Source organism: Cyrtonyx montezumae, unplaced genomic scaffold, assembly GCF_038088225.1.
Source record: "Cyrtonyx montezumae isolate F1298 unplaced genomic scaffold, pur_monq_1.0 scaffold_10, whole genome shotgun sequence".
NCBI classification, from domain to species: Eukaryota; Metazoa; Chordata; class Aves; order Galliformes; family Odontophoridae; genus Cyrtonyx; species Cyrtonyx montezumae.
Window position 1 is genome coordinate 45,951,586 of NW_027071826.1, and position 21,782 is coordinate 45,973,367.

Below are 21,782 nucleotides of genomic sequence, written 5' to 3' on the forward strand. Positions count from 1 at the left end.
TTTTTAAGGCCATCTGCTGAGCTTCTGGGTGCTGCTCATTTCTAGAGACCTCAGAAATGTAAAAACTTTGTCGTCTGCTTGTTCATCAATGAGAATACCATGTGCGTGCTGGATTGACCCCAATTTTTCTCTTGGTTTCTTGTTAATTTACTGTATTAAATTGAATTTATCTCTGTTTTTGGAATTATCTCTGGTCTCCTGCAGCGCGTGGAAAGCCTGCTCATCTCCTGCTGCTGCTCTCAGCTGATGCTGCATTGTTCAACTTCTCTTTGCTTGCTGTATGCGCCTGTCTCCAGCCAGGGATATCTGTGAGGTTGCTGTGGTTGCCTCTCATCCTTTAGAGCCTGTATTTGCTTGCATACCCTCTGCATAGCCACAAAAGCAGTCCCAAAATGAAGGCTCAGATTTGTCTTAGAGAGGGAAGTTGGGAGAGTGGCAGCAAGTGTTTGTGGTGTGGGCTGGTGCCTGGGGCCTGATGAATCCCAAGGTGCTCAGCAGCCCTGCAGGGACACTGCTCCATGAGAGAAGTAATTAGTAGTGTTCTAATTGCCTTTAGGTTAACAGAGGAAGCCTCTAGGTCACAGGATAGCTCTGTTGATAGGAAAAGCTGAGAGAGCTGGGGCTGTTCTGCCTGGAGAAGAGGAGGCTCACAGGGATCCTGTTGATACCTGCAAGAAGGAGACAGAGAGGATGGAACCAGGCTCTGCACAGCAGTGCCTATTGTCAGGACACAAGGGAACGGGCACAAACTGGAGCACAGGAGGTTTCTGCTAAATACCAGGCAGCATTGCTGTGCTCTGCAGATTCCAGAGCACTGGCATAGGCTGCCCAGAAGCTATGGGATCTCCTCTTTGGAGATCTCTAAAAGCTGCCTGGATGTGGGCCTGGTCACCCTGCTCTGAGTGCTGCTGCTGGAGCAGGGGCTGGGCCAGAGGAACCCAGAAGGCCCATGCCCACCTCGACCCCTCTGTGGTTCTGTAAGATAAGATTGTATGAGCCATCTGCCAGCGTGGTTGGCTGAGGAGCTGAGAATTCAGTGATCAGAATGTAAAACTTGGGAAAAAAATTTGAAGGCTTTTCTAGGATTATCTGCTTATGTCTCCATGCCGACGCTTCTGCAAATTGCTGAGTTAGTTATTTTGGGGGGGAAACAAGGTTCTCATTACTGAAGCTGTTATGTTCGGTGATCCCTCCAAGGAGCAGAGTCAGCTGCTTCGGTTTTTTTGCATGGCTGGAAAGGGAGGAAGGAGGAGGAGGAAGCTGCTCAGTTCAGCTGGCAAATAGTAGTTGCTAGAAAAGGAATTGCATGCCTAAGCAAATTTTCATTCTAAATTTATGTGCAGGTGCTCTGGAACTGACATTAGGGAAATAGGTGTGTATATACTTAGCATAAATACATTTGTTGTATTTCTGCAAAAACAGAAATGTGCTCATCTGTCGAGGGAAGTGATGAAATGTAAATGCTTATCATCATCTCTGCTGGCAAGATGAGCTGAAATGTGAGGCTCAAGGTTTACAGGTCCTCTTGTTCCTGGGAAACCAACTGACCTAAGATTTCCAGGTAGAAGCCTAAAATGTCAGAATTAGGCAGATGTGGAGAATTTCTAACATCTTGTAAGGTAAATAGGATACTGTACTGAGCAATAACTATTTGATAAATCCATGCTTTCATTTAAAGCTGTATATGCAAAATGTATATATCTGTATTTATGAAGGAGCAAGTAGATCATTCCTGTTGAGTTTGTTCCTTTTCCAATTTAAAAGAGGAAATATTTGTTACTGTTAGTGGGTATCACTTCCAAGTCCCTCACTATGACTACATGTGTAGTGATCATATGCTCGTAGAATGTTCATTAGAGAAATTTTTCTCTCAGGACTTAGACTTGAGCAGTGTGGTCACGAAGAGTGCACTGTGTTGTTTAAAACCTGGGGAACAGGCAGGGTGCCAACATTAGAGTTCTTCCACATAAGTGTAAGTATCACAGAGTGGCTTATGTTGGAAGGGACCATACAAATCATCTAGTTCCAATCTCCATCCACAAGCAGGGTAGCCACCTAATAGATCACGTAGTCCTGGGCCCCACCTAACCTGGCCTCGAATGGCTCCAAGGATGGGGCATCCCCAGCTTCTTTGGGCAGACTGTGCCAAGTAGGCCAAGTAAGCTGGAGAAAGCAAACTATGTTCTACCATGCAGCAAAGCTCTGGATCGTCCCTCCCTGGGAGCCTTGGAGGTGACCCATCCAGCATTCATAACAATTTCAGGTCCTGGTCATCTCAGGCAACACTTGGTTACCGTCCTAAACAAAGAGCAGATGAATTATTTTAACAAGGAGTGTTATTTCTCCATTTTTCTTTCTCTCCACATAAACTCATTCTTGCAAACAAACACAGTAGGAGACATCTGTGGACTTGTAGGTTTGTTAAATTTTATACATTAGCTAAACAATTGCAGTTTGAGCAGCAACAGTTTCGTTGTGGGTGGGAAGCCCACAGCTGGGGAAAAGAAGGGAAGGAAAAGCCTTTAAAGGATGATCTTTTCGTGGTTCTTTGCTGATACATTGTGAGGCCGTAACCTGATGGCTCAGCAGCTTGTGGGCTGGCTCCTCACTCGGTAGTCTGTGTCAGCAGGGTGTTTAATATGACAGTGCTTTTTGTGATCTGAGCTGCTGACTTCTGGGACTGCTGAGCAGATGGTGACTACGTGAGAACACATGTAAGTGGCTGACACTGTAGATCTTGTTTTCCCCAGTTGTCGCACTGTTTGAGATGCAATGTTTAAGATCAGGGTCAGCGTAAGGATTTTTTCCTTAAGAAAAAAATAGGGAAGGGGAAAAAACACTCCCAAACCGAACTTGAACATCTTGAGACCTCCCAGTTCTGATACCCTGGCCTACAGGAGTCTTTCCAAATCTCCCTGTTCAACTGCTCTGCCAAATTTCAGAGAAGGCAAAAATGAAACTATAGAATGAGTTTGCTGTGTAGTGTGTTAGGTGTTATGGCACTACTGCAAAATTCAAGCATTTAAGTGTGAATCTGTATAAAAAATGATACTTTGAAAGAAAGTGAGGACAAAGGTTCCCCAATATCTGTAAATAAGTACATTTGCTATTTCTTATGACTTCTGCCAAGGACAAAGTAAGATGATGGTATAGTGTCTCCTCATGATCACTTAAAAGCTGCAGTGTACCGCTGGATTTCTCTGGCAATCTTCTTATACTCAAGTGACTGAAACCTGTCAAATTGTAATAGACAGGAACAGAACCTGAGTTCAGAGTGTGCTGTCTGCCTTCCTGTGAGATGGAACTCAGAACAGATCAACGTTCTGACGATAGTTCTTATGTCAGCACCTCTGTAGCTTGTGGAAATTTAAATATTAAGCATAATGTCTGAATTGTAGCAACCCTTCAGTGTCCAGTGAGAAAACCACTCTGCTTTGCTCATGCAGTATGCTTTTTACTCCATCCGCATGAATTAGGTTCATAGATTCATTAGGTTGGAAAGGACCTACAAGATCATCTAGTCCAACCATCCTCCTATCACTATCCCTACCCAACTACTAAATCAAATCCCTTAGCACCTCATCGAAACGCTTCTTGAACAGCGCTAGGGATGGTGCCTCAACCACCTCCCTAGGCAGGCCATTCCAGTGCCTGACCACTCTTTCAGAGAAAAACTGCTTCCTCAGGTCTAATCTAAATCTTCCCCGGAGAGCTAGGCTCTTATTAGCTTCATATGTGCTCTTAAAAAATCTGAAAACCTTATCCACTTTGGAAAGGAAGCAGTTTGGGAGCTGGCTAGCGCATAGCATTTTGTTTTTGTAGAGTCATGTTGGGTTTCTCAGTAAAGAAAAGTGACTGCTTGTTAAGTGCTTAGAGGAGGAAAACCAAGGTCCTGCAGGCTTGGAGTCATGGGAAGCTTGGTTGAGACCAGCAAACATGGGACTGTATACACATGAAGGAGCTGAAGTATCATGACTTACTGAGTCTTACTGAGGAAATGAGGCTGGAGCACTGTGCTCCAAATGTCACCATTCATTCTCTGTTTTCTTTATGCTGTTTGTCTCCAAAATGTTCTATTGGAAGCCAGAGCTAGCACTGTTGCATCTGAAGCGTATATTTTGTGATTCATAACTGTAACTGCTCAAGAGAGAGCTGCCTGGATGGAAGGACATATGAAACCAGTTTAGTAGCCAGTGCAGATATATTTTACCATGCTGATATAATGAATAATGGAATAATGACATTTCAGACTTCTTTTCCATAGTTGTAGAACTAATGATACCCACGTGCTGTGTGTGGTGAGCCTGTCCAGACAGCTCAGATAGTCCCAACTGCTGTCCTCAGTACGAGGCCTCCAATGAGGAGGTGGTTAAACAGCGCCGGTGTTGCGTGGCAGGAGTTTTGTAATGTGCACAAATATCATCTGTTTAGCTGTAAGCAAATAAATCCTTTTAAATAGCACAGTGATAGACACCTTGGGGAAGGAACAAACACATTGGAAATGAAAGCAACTGGAAAGCATTGTAGCCTTTAAACAGAAATCCAGATTCAATCTTCTCTTGTTATTTTTGTCTTTTCTTGAAAAATGCAGACTTCTTAAGTGAAGTATCAAATTTATTTAAATACAAAAATGAAGCTATATAAGGTGAAAAATGAAAACAAGTTTACTTTGAGTAAGTTTATGGATAGATATATTCCATCAAGAGCTAAGTGTTTGTTCTGAAAAGTTTTAATGGAATGTGGTCTTATAATCCCAATTAAAGAAGAATTCTAAAGGCATATCATCCTAAATAGGCATTCATCTGATACTATATGTTCTAAAACAAAATAGTATTGGAAAGCAGACTTCTGAATGTGCTAAGCATTCCTAAGGTGGGCAAAGTACAATTGTTTTCTTCCTTGGAAATGCTGGCCTGGAAGGTTCATGATTTTTCAATTACGTTAATAATCCTTGGCCATCTCGGTGTTCAGCTACAAGCTTCTGTCACTACGCATTGCTGTGCAGTGCCTACACAGTGGGATCCTGGTTTACAAGAGGGCTGGGCCTGCAATTAGTAAGTCTTCCTATTAATTATGAAGCCAGGAAGAGGAAATTGCAGTGTTGTTCCTCTTCTCAGAGGAAATCAGTGTACCTAATATTTAATTTAAAAATAACAAGCACCTTAAACATCTTGTGCAGCTGAACAGAAAGTTCAAGCTGAGGTTTTTCTAGAAAACTTGAAGGCTGAACATGCCAGCAGCTAGGGGGATGCCCATGTTCCTGCAAGCACTGGCATTTTCTGGGAGAAGTGTGGGAATGATTCTAAGTCTCTGAAGCTGAAAGCAGTGGTTCATGTCCTCTTGTAAAGGGTGTGCTGTTCCTCTTGTCAGTTTTATCAACTATGTCATTAGCCTTTCTCACATTTTGCTGTGGTTAGTTGGCATGGGGGCCACTGTTCTTTGTTCCAGAATGAACCACAGTAGTCCTTATGCTAGCAGTATGGAGGCTGAGAGAAATACAGTATTCATTAGTAGAAATTAATTGAAAATGTAAAGAGTCATTCATGGTGTCTGACTGCATTAAAAAAAAATTGAATATCTTTAGTTTACGGTACGGATTCTTTGTCTTCTGTGCTCTACCTCACCATTCTGGCTCAGAATACAAATCATAACTGTTTATTAGTGTGCTCTGATATTCTTAACGTTGTTCTTGGTTATTTATAACAAATGAGCTAATGTACAAGTAAAAGAGGGTTAACAAAGTTTTGCTTATCGTTTTCCCAGTATAATACCAAATAGATCTACTGACACAGTTGGCTGTTCAGTTAATTGATGGCTGTGTGTTTGGAGCCAAATTCTCTACTATTATAATGGTGAAACGAGTGGAATTTTGCCAGCAAACAGCTTGACCTGTTTTCTGTTTGTCTGTCTGGAAATGCACTTTTACTTTCTAAGCTACAGTGTCTTGAAATATCTGTCTGCAGGTAAATCAGGTTAGAATGGAAACTGTCATTTCTAGGAAGCAGCGGATGCTTAGGGGAGCTGGTGAGGGATAGCTCTGGCACTGGGCTGATGGTCACATTGGCCGTGGGCATATTTCTGGTCAGTGACCTTCAGTTGCTAGTGGTAGATTTACTTGATTTGTATGTTTGTTGTGTATTTTCATTTTGCTTTAAGTGGAGGTACAGTGCATCAATAAATCAAAAAGCACATTCCTACATGTACGAGACTTTAATTCAGGATGCTGGTGTCTATTGCTGGGTGGAATTATCATTTCGAGTAGCTGAACTAGTTAAATGCATGTTGACATTTCTGTTTGTGCATAAATTCATTCTTAATGTTACATGGCATAGCTGGATACAGGAAACATTAAAAGAGCTTGACACTGTCTGAACTGAGATTGTGGTGTCAAGCAGGAGGTGAAATTCACTTTATTCTAATCACTTATTAAAACTTTATTAGCAGGCTTTAAAGACGATGGTGGGGCAGCTCTTCAGGGATGAGCAACCTAAACATTTGCCTTCCTGTTTCCATGGCAGCACATCATTTTCATCCTTTCAAGGCAGCAGAGATTGATTGCGTTGTGTACTGCAGGGGTATTAAGTTCAGAAGAGCTGCATTAACAGTGTGGCTGCTCTCCCTAAACCTTGCTTATAAAATATAGTTATTTTAGATGATGGTTAGAATAAAAAAGTGGTTGGGACAATTGTGCTTTTTTTCAAGAAGGAAATTGTGGCAGTAGAGTTGAAAATGGGGAAATAACCAGCATGGGGGGAAGTAATGGGTATGACTGTGTTAACGCACCTCATCAATAAGGCAATAACAGCAATAGTTCTCAGGCTGGTGGTTGCTGTTAAAATCTGTGGAAGTGTTTTTGATTTGTATTGTGAGGGCTGATGGGGACTGGAGTCAAGCTGAAGGCAATGAGTGGTGACCATCAGCAAGAACCAGTTTTTCAGCACAGTGAATGCTCGGAGGTGACGTTTTCCAGCTCAACATCAGCCATTTGGTAGCTTTCCCAGATAAGTGAAGCCACCTCAGACTGTGGCATATTTGTATCTGTGAGCTGTGAGCTCAACTCTGTTTTGTTGGTTTGGGGATGCTGAACTTGTCCATCTAGTCCTAAGACTGGGGCAGAGCGTCCCCATGCTGTGTTCACACAGGGCTCAGCTCCTGGGAGTGCAGAAAACTCCTTGTAAAAGTGCACCATTTTGGTAGTGAGTAATCTCTCTTAGAAGGGTGCTCCTTTTGTCTTGTCTGAGAGAAGTGAATAATTCAGTACATCCCTATGCAAATGAGCATTACTCCATGAAAAAATATGCATGCACCTGATTTTTCTCTCCATTTGTGTAGTGTCAGTTTCCCAGTGCTGAAGCTTTGTCAAATAGAGCAATGTGCTGAAGTGTCTCCAGAGCCAATCACAATTCTCTTGGCATTGCGGAGGCTTCAATTACTGTTTAAACTGTGAATTCCAAAATGCTATTTTAACGTTATCACTATACAGGAAAAGAAGCAAATTGCCACGGGGGAAGTAGTTAAGCAATGCACGGAGATGCAGATCTCCACAATATTTTCCTTTGGCCTTCGGGATGTTTCATTTTGTGTTTCTCCGTTTGTATAATTTTTTCTGTGAGGCTCCGTGAGACATGTCGAGCACTGCCAATAAAAATGGAGAGCGTTCACGGCAGCTGTTGCTATAGTGACGTGGTGCAGCTCTTCACCTCCTGCTCAGAAAGCAAAACCACCTGCAATTCCTTAAATCCTCTATTGGCAGAGAGAAATTGAAAGAGACAGTGCTGGTGTACAGGTACTGCACAGATTCTGGGCTGCTCTGACATCCTTGCAACTAATGCTGTCTTTGTGCAGAGATCTGTAGAAATGCTTTGTGAATGGGAAGAGGATGGAGAGGGAACTGGACATCGTGGGGGGAAATGAGGCTGCTCACAGAATGTAGAAGCCAAGGGATGAGTACCAAACTAAACTAAAAGCAGAAGAGGAACCAAGTGCCTTTAAAGCCCTTTAAGTTTTAACCCTCCATACAGATATTAATGTCACACTCGCAAAGTGCTGCTGCTTGCCTGGTGTTGGAATTCAGTGCTTAACTTAATCCTCAGGGTCTGACTAGTGCTGGTATGGAAATGGATACTGATTCTTAGGAGCAGATTTTTGTCTCAGTAGATCTCATGCATTCAGGAAGCCTAAAATGTCCTTTAACATGGCTTGCCTGTACTGAACTTACTCGACTCAATTATTCTTTTCTTATGCATTATTTTCTTTCTTCTTTCCTTTAAGGTCATTAAATGTAGGGTTTGGTAAGAGCTAATGCTACAAACCATTGGCTTTATAATGTACCCTGGGATAGACAAATGTCTCTAGTCTGTAGATGAGGAAACAAAAGCAATAAGGAGCATTTTCCTTCAGAACTGGTCCATAAAGCAGGCCTATAAAAGGCATCTTTACCATCATGTTTCCCTTTGAGTTCTTTTTATGACTGAATAAAGTAGGACAGGTTTATTTCATATCAGTCACCATGTGAGAAAGGACAGTTAAGTAAGTGCATGATGTCTCATCTTATGTTAAATTTGAATGTTCATTTTTTCAAGTATGTTCTAAATATACAGATGAGCCAAGATTCTGAGACCCAATAACACCTTCTCTGCAAGTTTTTATTCACTTTTTTCTTAAGTTCCAGACTTGAAGAACAACATATATCTAATCTGTAATTCTTTTACAGTTGCTTCATTATTATTTTCATTACTAACATCCATGGGCTCAAAGCGAGATCACACCATGTTGTAGAGGAGGTGGTGAAAGATGCTCCCTGGCCTAAAGAGGCAGCGATATAAGTAGCTAAAATAGTCCAGACCAGGTGGAAAAATGTAGAAGCAGCAGTCAGTGAATTGCCCGGGATCCAAGCAGTTTTGCCATGCTTGGCAGCTTACTCCCCTGGTATCTGCTTCCTCTTGTGATAGTTTCTGCCGTTTGCTGGGAAAATCTGACTGATCCCTTCAGAGCTCATGGGAAGATTATGTTTCGGCCTTCTGAGGCAGAATTCTCCATATATTATGAGAAGGTTTAGAGTCACGGGGCTAAGAGGTGCAAAGCTTTAGAGACAGAAACTGATAGCTGAAAATGAAGGAATTAGTCATGAGTCAGGTTTTTGCTCAGCTGCAGGCAGCCCTTTTTCTCATGGCTTCTTTTCTCATTTCAAGGGGGAGCAATTGGTCCCCTTGCTGCTCTCATCAAGGTTTGCCTTTGCTACTGAAATTCTGTTTAGACCTTTGCATTTGACCAGCTGGGGAAGTAGTGTTGAACCCAGCCTGCAGCAGAAATGGGTGCCTGGTTGCTTTGCCAGAGAAGTCAGTCCCACACCCCTGGCCCTCAGTCTGGCCACTGCAGACTGACATGTGGAGGGATTGGGCTTGCCTGTGGCTGAAGGGTTGAGGTTCAGTATCAGTTAACCAGATGAAATCCTCAAAAGTTGAATTATGCATGCTAAGTCATCTTCTTTTAGTTGTTCTCTGGAGAGCCAAAAAGATTCTTGGTAGCAAAAGTGTTTGAAAAGCATCTCTTTCAGACAGGAAGAAAGATTTTTGCCAGTGGAAGCACCAAGAGCTTTCTAAAACAAACACAGACCCTGCTCCTCACAACCCTCAGCTCTGGGTGTTGTGAGAATGTGTTGTGAGAATAAATTAATGAGGAGCTGTTTCTGAAATGTAATGCCTTACATCCGTCTTTATTCTGCTTATGCAGATACCAGGAACACACCTGATCCAGATATGTGTATACTTTGTGGGCATATGCAAAGTCTGTATTTCAATGTAGGCATTCTGTAGGACGTGCCAGTTGTAATTCTTTTGACAGAGTTTTAAAATGCTGACATAAAAAAGAAGGGGGAGGTTCTCATTTGGGGTAAGATAGCATATTTAAATGTTTTAATGGTTTGGGAATGAGTCACTTCTGTTAAAAATTTCTGCAAAGTTGATTTGTCACTTGAAAATCTTAGTTCTTGCTTCTCCTGTCCCTGAGTGTATTTAAGAATCCTGCAGACTCAAGAGAAGTGGTGTTTTTACACAAGTTTATTCATGACTGGACAGATAATAAGGGAACTTGTAGAGTAAGGGTATCTTGGTTGTTCTGTATGGTAAACATTTTCTTTACTGCTATTCAGCAGATCTTAAGTTATCACAAGACTTTTGAAGCAATCGAAAAAATCTCTTATTTCATGAGACACCTCAACATTGTCTGATGTTGTTTTTCTGGATGCTTGTTCTGCTTTCCAACATCTTAAAGAGTAAAACAAGCTTCTCACATAGTCACGTGGCAGGTTAGTGACAACTACTTTGTATAGCTCTCATTTATTTTTATATTATATGCGAAGTGCATGCCTATCATGTCTGGCCGCCTTTGCTGCCGACTGAAGCTTGTTGTTTCACCAGAAGTTGGGACTGATCTGTAGTTATAGTGTTTTATGCTATCTTTGCAATATTAACTATAGCTTAAAAGCATTTCATGCTATTACTTTTTCTTTGGGTGTTTGTCATGGTGCCAAATGTAGCCTTAAATTCTAACTAATTATTTCCATGTGGTTTCCAGTTCAGCTTATTGTCTATATAGCTGATCCTACCCTGTGATTAGCCTAGTGAAGCTATAGCAGGAGAGGAAAGAAGTTGGCTTTCTTTGTGGACATGAGAAAGAACAGTGAGGCCAATTATGGAGATGCTCTATTTCCAGAGTTTCCATTTTCTCCCAAGACAGAGGAACAAAGCTTTGAATTGTTTATTTGGTCAGATATTCTTTTCATAGTTTGTTGTTGTTGTTCTGAAGAATACTTTGTTATCCCAGATTTCTGGCAGAGAAAGTCCTTCCAAAATGGTGCCAGATATCCCTGTCCCTATTCCAGCTGGTTTTCTCTTCACCCCGAGGTTATGCAGTGGATTGGATGGGATAGTGCCAAAGAGTGTCTTAGGGTCTCAGCTTGCATTCTCTGTTCTGGTCCTCTGACCTTCTGGAGCTGGCATGCAGCCTGTGAATCCTTCTGCCCATCAGCTGTCTTTCCTGTCACTGTGCCAAAGACATTTTATTTTCCATCCTCAGATCCCTGCACCTGATGCATAAGTGCTGTTTTCAGTGTGGCTTTTCTGCCAGGGTCCACAAAATGGTGTAACAGCAGAACTTTCAGAAAACATTTCTGCAGCAATACAGGCAGGAGATTTTCATCTCAGGACACTTTCCAGCACTTGTCTTCTTCCAAAGACCAACTCTACTTGCTCCCTGTAAAGGAGCAGTTCCCAGTTCGGAATCCAGGTGTCTCTTACAGTTGTGGAGGAAGCAATGAGGTGTCCCCAAAATGCACCTTGAACCTTCTGCAACAGAGATGTTTGTCTTTCCTAACCACAGCAACTCAAACGGTGCCACTTGCTCATGGCATCACAAATTCTGATGTTTCTTTTCTGCTATTGCTTACCTTCAAGAGAAGGCTGGGGAGAAGTGTGAAGAGGAAGCATGCCTGGACTTGGGATTTGCAGAGGAGGCTGAAGGGGGCACCGCAGGGAGAAATATGGAGAAGCTGCTCTGCAGTGGTGTTGCTCCTCAGCTAAGGGGCAAGAGTTTAGTCCTGTGTTTTTGTAAGACTCATTTTTTTTCTTTTGTCAACTCAGTATAGAAATTCTTTATTTTTTTTTAATACGAATTGATGGATTTGAAATTAAATAGTTTAGTAGCAGAAACACACAGTATAATCCATAAAGAATATAAAAAGGTGGAAGTTGGTAAGGATGAAGTTTATGGTGGGATTGCTTTGTAGGATTTTATTATTGTTTTTTTTCTTGTTTCATTATTTAACTTCTGTTTTACCTGCAATTGGAAGTTAACACAAGCACAGCCCAGTAGAGCCAATCTAGGGTAAAAAACATTGTGCTTTATCTGTGGCTGAACAAATGCAGCTTATTTTTGGTGCGTGCACTTGAAGTAAACCACTTTAAGATCTCTGAAGTCTGTTTCATGGGATTTTTTCTTTTTCTTCTTTTGCTTGTTATGCTTTCATCTTTTTTCACAGTTCTGTCAAAGTCATTCTCTATTTCTTTATTTGAAAGGGATATGATTAGTTCCCAGGACTGTGTTGTGTGAGGGAAATGATGGTTTTAAGTGGCAGCAGTGTGAACATCCCTATGTTAACACTGTCATAAGTCATTTACCTTTTGCTCTTTTTTGGATGCTTGAGTGACCCAGCTGTTGTTTTGCTTCTGAGGAGATCCTGAAATCAATGTAGACCCCCAACATGGTGGCTAGTTTAACAATCCCTATAATGGTAGACACAAAAACAGAGACAGGCAAGGCACGTAGTCTGTAGAAGTTTTATTAGATGTGCACTTGCACTACAGTACAGTGTGGTATAGGCACGCCTGAACCAGATACAAGTAGGCTAACTCAAGAACAACAGTTGCAGCACAGAAATGTGATCCACAAATCTTGCTCAGAACAGAGGGTAAATCCCCTCATTTTGAACTCCCTTATTCTCTAGCTATGCTGTAGATTGCACCAAGCTAGATATTTGAAAGCTCTCACACGTACACGTGCACTGCAGTGCTATCGCTGTTAAAACTGCAGTGTTACTCTTGCAGGAAACTATTATCTGAGCCATTGTGCTATGCTAAAATTGCAGCTTGAAGCTGTTGAAGTAAGGCATCTAATAATTTAACTGCTGGGTTTTAACTGCTTTCATAAGGAGATGAGGTTTGTGCAGCTGTGAGCAAATCTGCCAGTTCCCTCAGTATGGAGGGAACTGAGAAACTCAATACCTGCTTCTTTCCTCACCTTTTCTCTTGCATTTCTAACACTTTTGCTCATAACTTCTGGACTTCACCTCAGATTACTTGTTAAGCATGGGGGGAAAATAAATAAAGCCCTCACTTTAATATCAGCAAGCAATTTTTTTTAGTCTTCACTCAACAGTAACATACATTCATATCATGTGTCTTGAAACTTGACCAAAATGCAACCTTGCAGTTGCTAAAGGAAAATAAAAGGGGAAACTTCCGAACTAAAGCCCATTTAAAAGCACAAAGCTATTTTACAGATGTCCAGAAGGTTTATGTGTGTCATCTCTTGGTTCTGAGTTACAGAGAATTGCATTCTCCAGAAAAGGACATGTTCAGAAATAAATCCTAGGACAAAACGCTCTCTTTTATTGGTGCAAACAACCTTCCAGAGGAAGAGAACAGCAGCCAGACAAGAAGAAATGGGCGATAAATGTGACCACATCAAATGTCATTTTACCTTCTGTTTTCTCATAAGTATTTTTTATAAAGTTACCAAGGGCTGACAGCCTGGTATGCGTGGTCTCCGTAAAACAACAGACTTGTGATTAGACTGGTGTGTGGTATAAAGAGCTGCTTTATAAAAACCATGACGTACCAAAGCGTTTCCAAAATGTTCTTCTCCTACCTAGCTCTTCTTGCTTGAGGAGAGGATTCCTACAAGACCCCAACATGATCTCTTGCTTCTGATTTCAACCAACGAAGAAGGAAGCAGTGTTTCACTTGCATGCTGCTGCTCGTCTTCTTGTTGTCTGTAATTTCTGCCTCTCTGGTTTGCATTGTGTACATAGTAAGTTGCAAATAGCTGTACTGCAGGTTGAAGGGCTTGTCAGGGCCTTACATCTTTGTTCATTTCTGCACTTCTCATTATCCGTTACTTTTCTTAGGCTGTGTTAAAGATTGCCTTCAGTTCTAGGACTTGCCTGTAGCGTTCTAGCTCAGAACAAGTTGCAACTCTCCCCTCATTTCTTTTGTATAATCATCTATTTCTGTTTAAAGCCATATAAATTGGACACAGGAATGCTTTATGCCCATGTTGGCACAAATGACTATGGCACCACGTGATCTGGAACGCTTAAATGACTCTCATCACTTCTAGGTGCTTTTCGGCATATTGCTTTGGCCATTTTACTTTCCATGGACATCCTCTTACTAAGCACTCAGTAACAGGCATTTTCTGTTTGCTTTCCTTGACATCACACAGAAATAGTCATGAGACTGCAGCCCCTGTCTCAGTGCTGAGGCCACGATTGCCTATGCTGGTCATACAGAGTTAGAGCAGTGACACGTGTCATGCCTGTCAGTCTGAGAGGCAGGGATGGAAGCTGCAGGTAGGAACATGGCTCTGCCACGCCTGATGTTCCAATGGAGCAGACAGTAGTGCTGCATTCAGAGTCTTATGACAAATCCCACCACTGACTACTTTGTGAGATGTTTTTTGTCCTGTGCTAGGAGAGCAAAATGTAAAGATTTGTCTTCTACAGGTGTAAAAAGCAAGCATCTTTAATGCTTATTCCTCTCTGCACTGCAGCTGTTTCATGTATAATATAATCCTCATGTATTGTCAGTGGACCAGATACGTTCAGTCTTGCACAGAGTCGTGAGCCCACGTTTTGCTCAGTGTTGAGGTGGAGATGCTTTCCTGCTGGAAGGAATTGAAATGTTTGAGTAATACCAAAAGGAAAACCCTGTGCAGCACCAGTGAGCCTTAGTCATAAGAAGTACCATTGGCGTTTGCCTGTGAAAACAGAAATGTGAACAATTAATGCTCGCAATAGATTCACCTTCTTGCTACCTACGCACAGCAAAGCAAACACCTCCCTCTTACACAACTTCAGTTCTTCCACAGAAACTGAGAGTGCAGCAACCCAAGGAATCTATGCTTAGATTGTTTTTAAATCTTAGAATATAATTTTGTGCTTTTCTTCAGGTTTTTGTTTTCAAAATGGCAGTGCATGACTGAGAAGGAAAAGATGAAATTCCTCTTGAACTAGCACTGAGAGGAACCTAAGCCAGGGCTTGTCTAGTATAATGTGGAAGGATTCTTTTAAACAGATGCATATTAATTTGTGCAATGAGCCATTGAGCTCTTGCTTTTGTTTACTCTGTAAAAACAGAATGAAATCTCTGTTCTTGTTGTATATTAGCAAGATGGCTCTACCACTAGCAAATGGGCCTGGTTATCTGTCTGATGCATAAAACTGTGTAGGCAAATGCCTTACATTTGTATGTGAATATGATATATGTTTTTATAGGGGCTATTTTTTACTGTGTCTTTCCCTGTTTCTCCACAGAGTTTAGTTTCTCTCTTCCTGCATTTTTGTGTGTTATGGTCCCTCCCAATCGTACAGTTCCCAGGCTGTCAGAGATGTGTTACACTGCCCTTTGTGGGGTGCTCAGAAATTGATATCACAAACAGTGTTCTTCTCCCTTCCCATTTGGTAACTCTCTGCTTCTTCTTGCTTATGGAAACCAGGATGGAAAAGATAAGTAATGGTCTCTACTGCTCTTAACTTCTGTTTGCCATTCAATGGATGGATACTGGTACTGAAGGAGAAACTATAATCTGGGCTTTACCAAGTGGAATTAATTTCCATTAGAGATGTATCCTTGTTTCCATGTGGTAGTTGCTTCAGGTGTGTGCTGTGAGCCCCTGTTGGATGGCCATGGAAAGCTGTCCTTGTGAGGTGCCAAGTTCAGCCACAGGTATGTGACCTGAAGACAGCTGACTTGTCACTTGAGTACCACTGTTCTGGGGAGGGAATGAGTAGTCTCAGTCTGGTGTCTGGGGGAGATACTGGGGATATAAACAGTCTGTCTGGAGGCCAACTTGGAAGTCAGCATGTCTGTAGCAACTTGAGTTTGAGCTTGATGTCAAAACATGGTTTTTTTTCCTGCACTTTGAGTGAGCACTGCAGTGCCCGTGAGTTTGCTGTAACTTTAAGTGAAGTCAGGTGCATGGTCCTGAGAAAATTCAGCAGCAGTTGGTGGGGCTGCCTGGAGGCCATGCCAACTCACTTCTTGAGAAGTGGGTGCGAGTGCAGCTCCACAAGGAAGTGGGTGCTGTGTAGCATTGGGCTGCTTCCTACTTTGGGAGGTGACATAAAATGCCCTGGAGTCACATTGTCTTATATCCCACTTACTAAACTTAGCTTGCAAGAAGGTTTTGCAGAAGGCTTAGGCTGTTCTTATAGTTACTTATATGTTTCCATGCTGCTCTATGGCAAAGAGTTTAATATCAACTCTGTTTCTTATGTTTTAAAATTGCAAATCCTTTCTTGTAATGACAGAGTAGCTTTTGCTAACGAAAATGCAAGTGATATATATTTCTATACCTCTATTTCGCATGACAATCCTGTAAACTAGGTATCATGAAAATATAGGGAGACTTTATTTCTTTGTATTTTACCACTTCTTATTTGAAGTTCTATGATTTGCTCTTAGCAAATTGCCAGTCTCTTGCTGAGTGTAACTTCATCTGGAACCATCCGTAAAGTAGCACTAATCTAAAGCTAAGAGAAAATTTTTTGAGATGTTGAAGCACTGCTAAGAGCACAGAGCTTATACAATAGAGCTATGCTAAAAATCTTTGATGTATCGTTAATATGTAAATTTGTCTGCTGAATACCTTAGCTTCATGATACTTGGGCTGTCTTTAAAGCCAGCTTCCTTCTGTGTATGTGTGGCTGGAAGAGTAGGAGTACAGAGAAATAGAAGAGAGAGGCTTTTAAAGACTTCTGCGATTAGTCTCCAAAGCACAGTGGGTTAGAAGCAGACAGGTCACAACCTGAGACTAGGCAGCAGCAGTGTCTGCAGATTCCTTGTTTCCAAGAGATTTTACTTTACCTTCAGACTCACTGCAAGATGTGATTTGTCATAACCTATCTTCTGCTGCTTAAAAATGATCTGCCTGGTCTAAGACAATTGGTTGATCTCCTTCTGTAGTTACCAGAGTGAGATAAATTTGCTTTTGACACAGGTGTTTAGGTAAGATGAATTGCCTCCATTGACTGTTGAAGAAGTCTGAAGGGTACCTATAGCTAAATCACTTGTCTTGTAGGTGGTTGAAGCGCACTGAATCTCATCCAAAGCTGCTTATCTGCTAACGTTCATTCTTCTCATTTGAAGAATGGAGTACTCAGTGATAAGGAGTGAATGGAACTTTCACTGCCCCAGAATCCCATCCTCTGTCCAAGATACCGCAGCTTGCTTTTCACTAAGAATGCATTCCTCCAGCTGGAGCAAGCTGTGGATTGCAGCTGTCACTGAAGTTATGCTGAGAAGAGCCTGGTGCTCACTGTGAGCAGAGGCAAGGCAGCAATCCCTTTTTGATTTCATGACCTAAGCAGGCAAGCTTGTAAGTTTTTATCAGTAAGAAACTGAACAAAAAGAATTGAAAATGCTTGAATTCTTAGTTGGTCCTGAGGCTGGTCAGGCAGTTGGATTTGGTGAAACTAGGTCCCTTCCAAATGAATTATTTTATTCTAAACAGAAGACATCTGCCATCCCCAGGCCCCATAGGCTCCCCTCCCCATTAAAAAAAAAAAAAGCAAAAGAAGTTTGTGTATGGAAAGGAAAAGGAATTGAAATGAAACTGGCTTCCTCTGGCCAGAGAACAACCATTAGTTCCCCTTAATGAAGGCATTTAGCTCTGCATCTATTCCTTCTATGCTGTTTTTTTTTTTAATAAATGCTTCATTATCTTTGGTCATCACCGGATTCAGCTTCTATGCCAGTGAATCCCAAATCTGTGCGTTCCCTCCCAGCCAGTGCCCCGCAGCCACGTTGCCAGCCCTCCTGTGTGTTTTGTTAACAAGCAGGCAAAAAGGCCTCAGTGCTGTTCTCTGCACATTCTCTGGCAGAAGGCTAGCAGCTGGTCTCATTGTGCCCAAACCTTTCAGGACATCTTCTACAGGCAGATGTGGTATCGCACACCTTTTATTGTTTGCCACAATGACTCTCTGCCTTTTAGCTTTTCAAGACACGTGACTCAATGTTGATGAGAGCCTTTTTTTGTGGCTTGTCATTCTGTACCTGTCAGCGGCCCCTTCAGGTTCCTGCCTGGCTCCCCATATATGTGCCTGTGGCCTTTTGCACTGTGCCATTCATAAATCCCAGTTTCTCTGCACGTAGGTCCTGCTGCCAGTTTTCCCTGTCAGCCCATCTCAGTTAACATGAAGCCTGCCGGAGCTGTATGCAGAGATCCATTTGTTGGCCTTTCTGCATGCTGGAAGAATGCTTAGAGAGTACTGTAAAAGATTCAGTGTTTCTGAATGGGGCAGATATTTTTGTCGGTGATTTTCCTAGCTTGTAAATTTTTTATAAGATGTTTAGGTCTATTTATCAATTTAAGAGGCTTGTGTCTGTTTCTTTAAATGTTTATTATGCCGTTAATACCTCGTTGAGCAGTTTGTAATTGAAGGTAACTAAATCTTTGATTTCCTCTCTTTTATCTTGATGGAATAGGATGCAAAGCAACCCAACCCTTCAGATGTAGCAAATCCCCATACCAACAAATCAGCACGTTGCATTTAGTCATTGTACTAATTGCTAATGGCCTCATCACAAAAGACTTACTATACTCATCTTGTTAATGAAAGAACATGTTACGTTCTCTTTTCATTAAATTTGGAAGTTTTCCCAGTCCCGGCAGGCTTATTCTGCAGGATCCATGTTTTAGCAACTGCACAAAAGAATGCTTTTCCTTACACGCAATTGGTTTTGTTCTTGACAGTTTCCCTGAATAATTTTTAAGCGATGAGTTTTAGTTTTTGTTTTTTGTGATGTCTTTTTGCTGCTCATTAATATTTACATAAATATTCTTACCTGGAGCCTTAATTAAAATTAAAAATATTAACTTCTTAGATGTTCTACTCAGTGTTGTTTAAATGTGATCTGTTGCATGCTTCTTGGTGCATTTCTACAACATGTGCATTCGTGATATGTGTTCAGCTGTTAGTATTGCACGTGCATACTACTGAAAAAGTCTGGAGCCTTCTAGGATGAGAGCCAGCACTGCTGGATGATGTGAGCTGCATCTAGCTTACTGTGGCATCCTAGCAGTGTTTTGCAGTAGTCCATTTCCTTAAAGAACATCGAGAAAATTAAGGCTTTTCGTTAACTTCCATCTGATTTTAGTAACGTTTACAATTAGTTACAGAAGAGAACTTTTGAAAGAGTAATATGTAGAGACATAGGATGAGAATGCAGTTCAGAGCTGAGTTTGGAGGAGAAAATTCCTTTAGAGCAATTGGTTCCTGAATTTTGGAAAGTAATACAATTTCAGAATTATGAGTGAGATTGAGTTTTGTGAATTTTGTCTTTTTTTCTAATCATTTGTGCTCCAGAGTGGTGCTTCATGCTGTTATTATCTGCTTCATTTCAGAAATAACGATGGCATCAGAAACATTGCTCTCTTAAAGGATGAATTCCTTTTTCTTTACAGAAATTCACAGACAATTCAGTGTCAGCCAAATAAGGAAAAGGAAACTGGGAAGAAACACCCCTTGTTGAGAATAAGAGGATGTTTTGTGTGCTTTTTCTTATGCTGGCTATTTACGGGACAGAATTTATATGTTGTGCTTTAAGAAAGAGTGCTATAGGATAATATTAACATGTGGATCATTATTTGGAATATAAAAGAGGAGAATAAAAAAAGACAATGAAGAAAAATAAGGATAATAACAGCAGTGTAATAATCAAAGCAAACAGAAGAGGTATGTTGCCTATGGAAAGGAACAAAGTGAGATCTCCTTCCTACTCACTTGAAAGCATCAATGAACTATTCTTTTGCTGCCTTGTGGCTTTCTGTGTTCCTCAATCCTATTGAGGCCATGCTGTGTGAATTAAAGTCACTAAGTTCAGTTTGTGCTAGTGAATTAAAGTCACTAAGTTCAGTTTGTGCTACAATTTTGCTGATGAAAGTGAACTTGAAAGATAGGAATCCCATTTCAGGAAGGATCATTAAAATGTTGAGTGATTCCTGTGGGCTGTGGATAAATACAGAACAATGAAAGTGATTTTCAAATGTCTTTACTGTTTTAATCTCTTATGTTATTAACAATATGAAATGAAAATGCATTGTTTTATTGAAATTTTCAGGAGAACAAGAATGCTTTTCTCACCTTAGCAGAATTTATTAGAATCTAGTTATAAGACAATGTGGCTAATCTTTCTCCTCAAACTAACAAAAACCTGTCGTGTTTTTGTCTTTATTCAGTGTTTTGTATCTTCTCTTATAGGTGGCCATTGCTTCTCTTGGGGATGGAACGAACATGGGATGTGTGGTGATGGCACTGAAGCAAACGTTCATGTACCAAAGCCAGTGAAAGCTCTTGGCTATGCAAAGAAGATCATAATTGGATGTGGGGCAGGACACTCCTTGGCTCTTTGTCAGATTCCACATTAGACTCAGAACACCAGGCAACGTGGCAGCTCGGATGTGGATGGACATCATTGGATTGCGTAGCTTGGAAGTTCTGCAAGAAGATTGCCTAAAATTAACAAGACAACTGGAAACTGTGAAATTTTGTTCCCAGACTAAAAGGAATTAGCATGCTTAGAAAAGTATTAGAAAATTAAAATTTGAACAGTTATTTTAAAAAATTATATCATGGGTTCATAGACAGGTACTGCCTTTCTTACCCGCAGGTAGAATGACATTTTGCCACGGTGCAATATCACTGAAGAAAGAATGACTTTTTCCTAAGTCTGAGAAGTCTTTGAGGAGGAAACTGCCTGTCTAATCACTTATCATTAGCATTCAGAATTCAGTCTGAGGAAACAGTGTGAGAAGGTGAAAACATGGGGCCAGCTCTGGTCTTTTATTATTGTACCTGTATGTCACGATGAGCATGTGTTGCACCTGCCAGCTTTCGTGAGCTCCTAGCATCGTGAAAAATTCAGTTGAAAAGAGAAATGCCAGTGAACATAAATAGAGACATATGCACATTTTAAACAGAAGATCAGAATTTTAAAAAAGTAGATATAATTTAGAAGACTGGCAAAAGGAGAAAATGAGGCCCTTCTGAAATAAGCTACATATTGATTAAACTGAGAGGAACAGCATTCCAGAGGAATTATCTTCTGTGCCAGACATTCATTCAATATATATTCACAGGCCTGCAGATCCACATGAATTATTATTAACTTGAAAACCAAGCCTGAAGATTCAGAAGCTACTGATAGGAAAGAAAGCCTTCTAAGAGCCCTTGGAAACAAGAAAAGAGGTTTTGTTGAAGGGCATAAGTCAGTTGTAGCTGTTGAGGACGATTTGATCCAACGTAGCTCGTGCATTTGTAGCTGCAGTTGAATAGGAAGACTTCCAAATATAAAGAAACTTTTTACAGGTTCTCTAGCTTGAAAGGCAGTCCAGAATGCTCCTGGTAGTGTCAGTTCTCACATCAGCTTGGCAGCCCAACTGAGGTACTGATGAGAGCATGCCCACAGGACTAGTCCCAGGTGAGTGCCTGGTAGAGAAACATACACCTAACACTGGTTTTGGTGGGAGAAAAGTGTAAGTTGTATTCAGATACTATTAACTTTCTATGGTGAGCTGAATTTTGGAAGCTATTTATAAAACTCTTTCACACAAATTTAGTGGTTACCATTAAACTAGATGTTTACCACCCACAATAGTTAAATTTGCTGTGATATTTGATGTATTTTGAGCTCTAAATATGGGGAATACTACCGTGTGGTAAACACACCTTTTAATGAGAACTGCTGTTACTAAACAGTGGTTTAATTTTTAAATGAGGGCTTGCCAGGGAAGAAGCTTTACAGAATTGCAAAATACTAAGAGAAGGGTTGTTAGAAAATAGGATGGCAAAACTTTAATGACCTGTCAGCTAACTCATGAGAGGGAGGGTGATGAGATGGTGGTATGTGGGCTGTTAGGATTTTTTCTCCTTGCTTTTAATGTAGTTACAGTTCATGGCCTAATTTTCAGATGTTTTCTCTTTCTATTCAATGGAGAAGAAATTC

At 41.1% G+C, this 21,782-nt stretch overlaps 1 protein-coding gene across 1 annotated transcript in view; it reads left to right on the forward strand.

The window, feature by feature from the left end:
- Positions 1-20,637, forward strand: part of SERGEF (secretion regulating guanine nucleotide exchange factor) — a 123,392-nt gene extending 102,755 nt beyond the window's left edge. Inside the window, exon 11 of the mRNA XM_065755249.1 lies at positions 20,039-20,637. Within this exon, the coding sequence (XP_065611321.1) occupies positions 20,039-20,205 (167 nt within the window). The 3' untranslated portion in view covers positions 20,206-20,637. The remainder of the gene's footprint in view (positions 1-20,038) is intronic.
- The last annotated feature ends 1,145 nt before the right edge of the window (positions 20,638-21,782 follow it).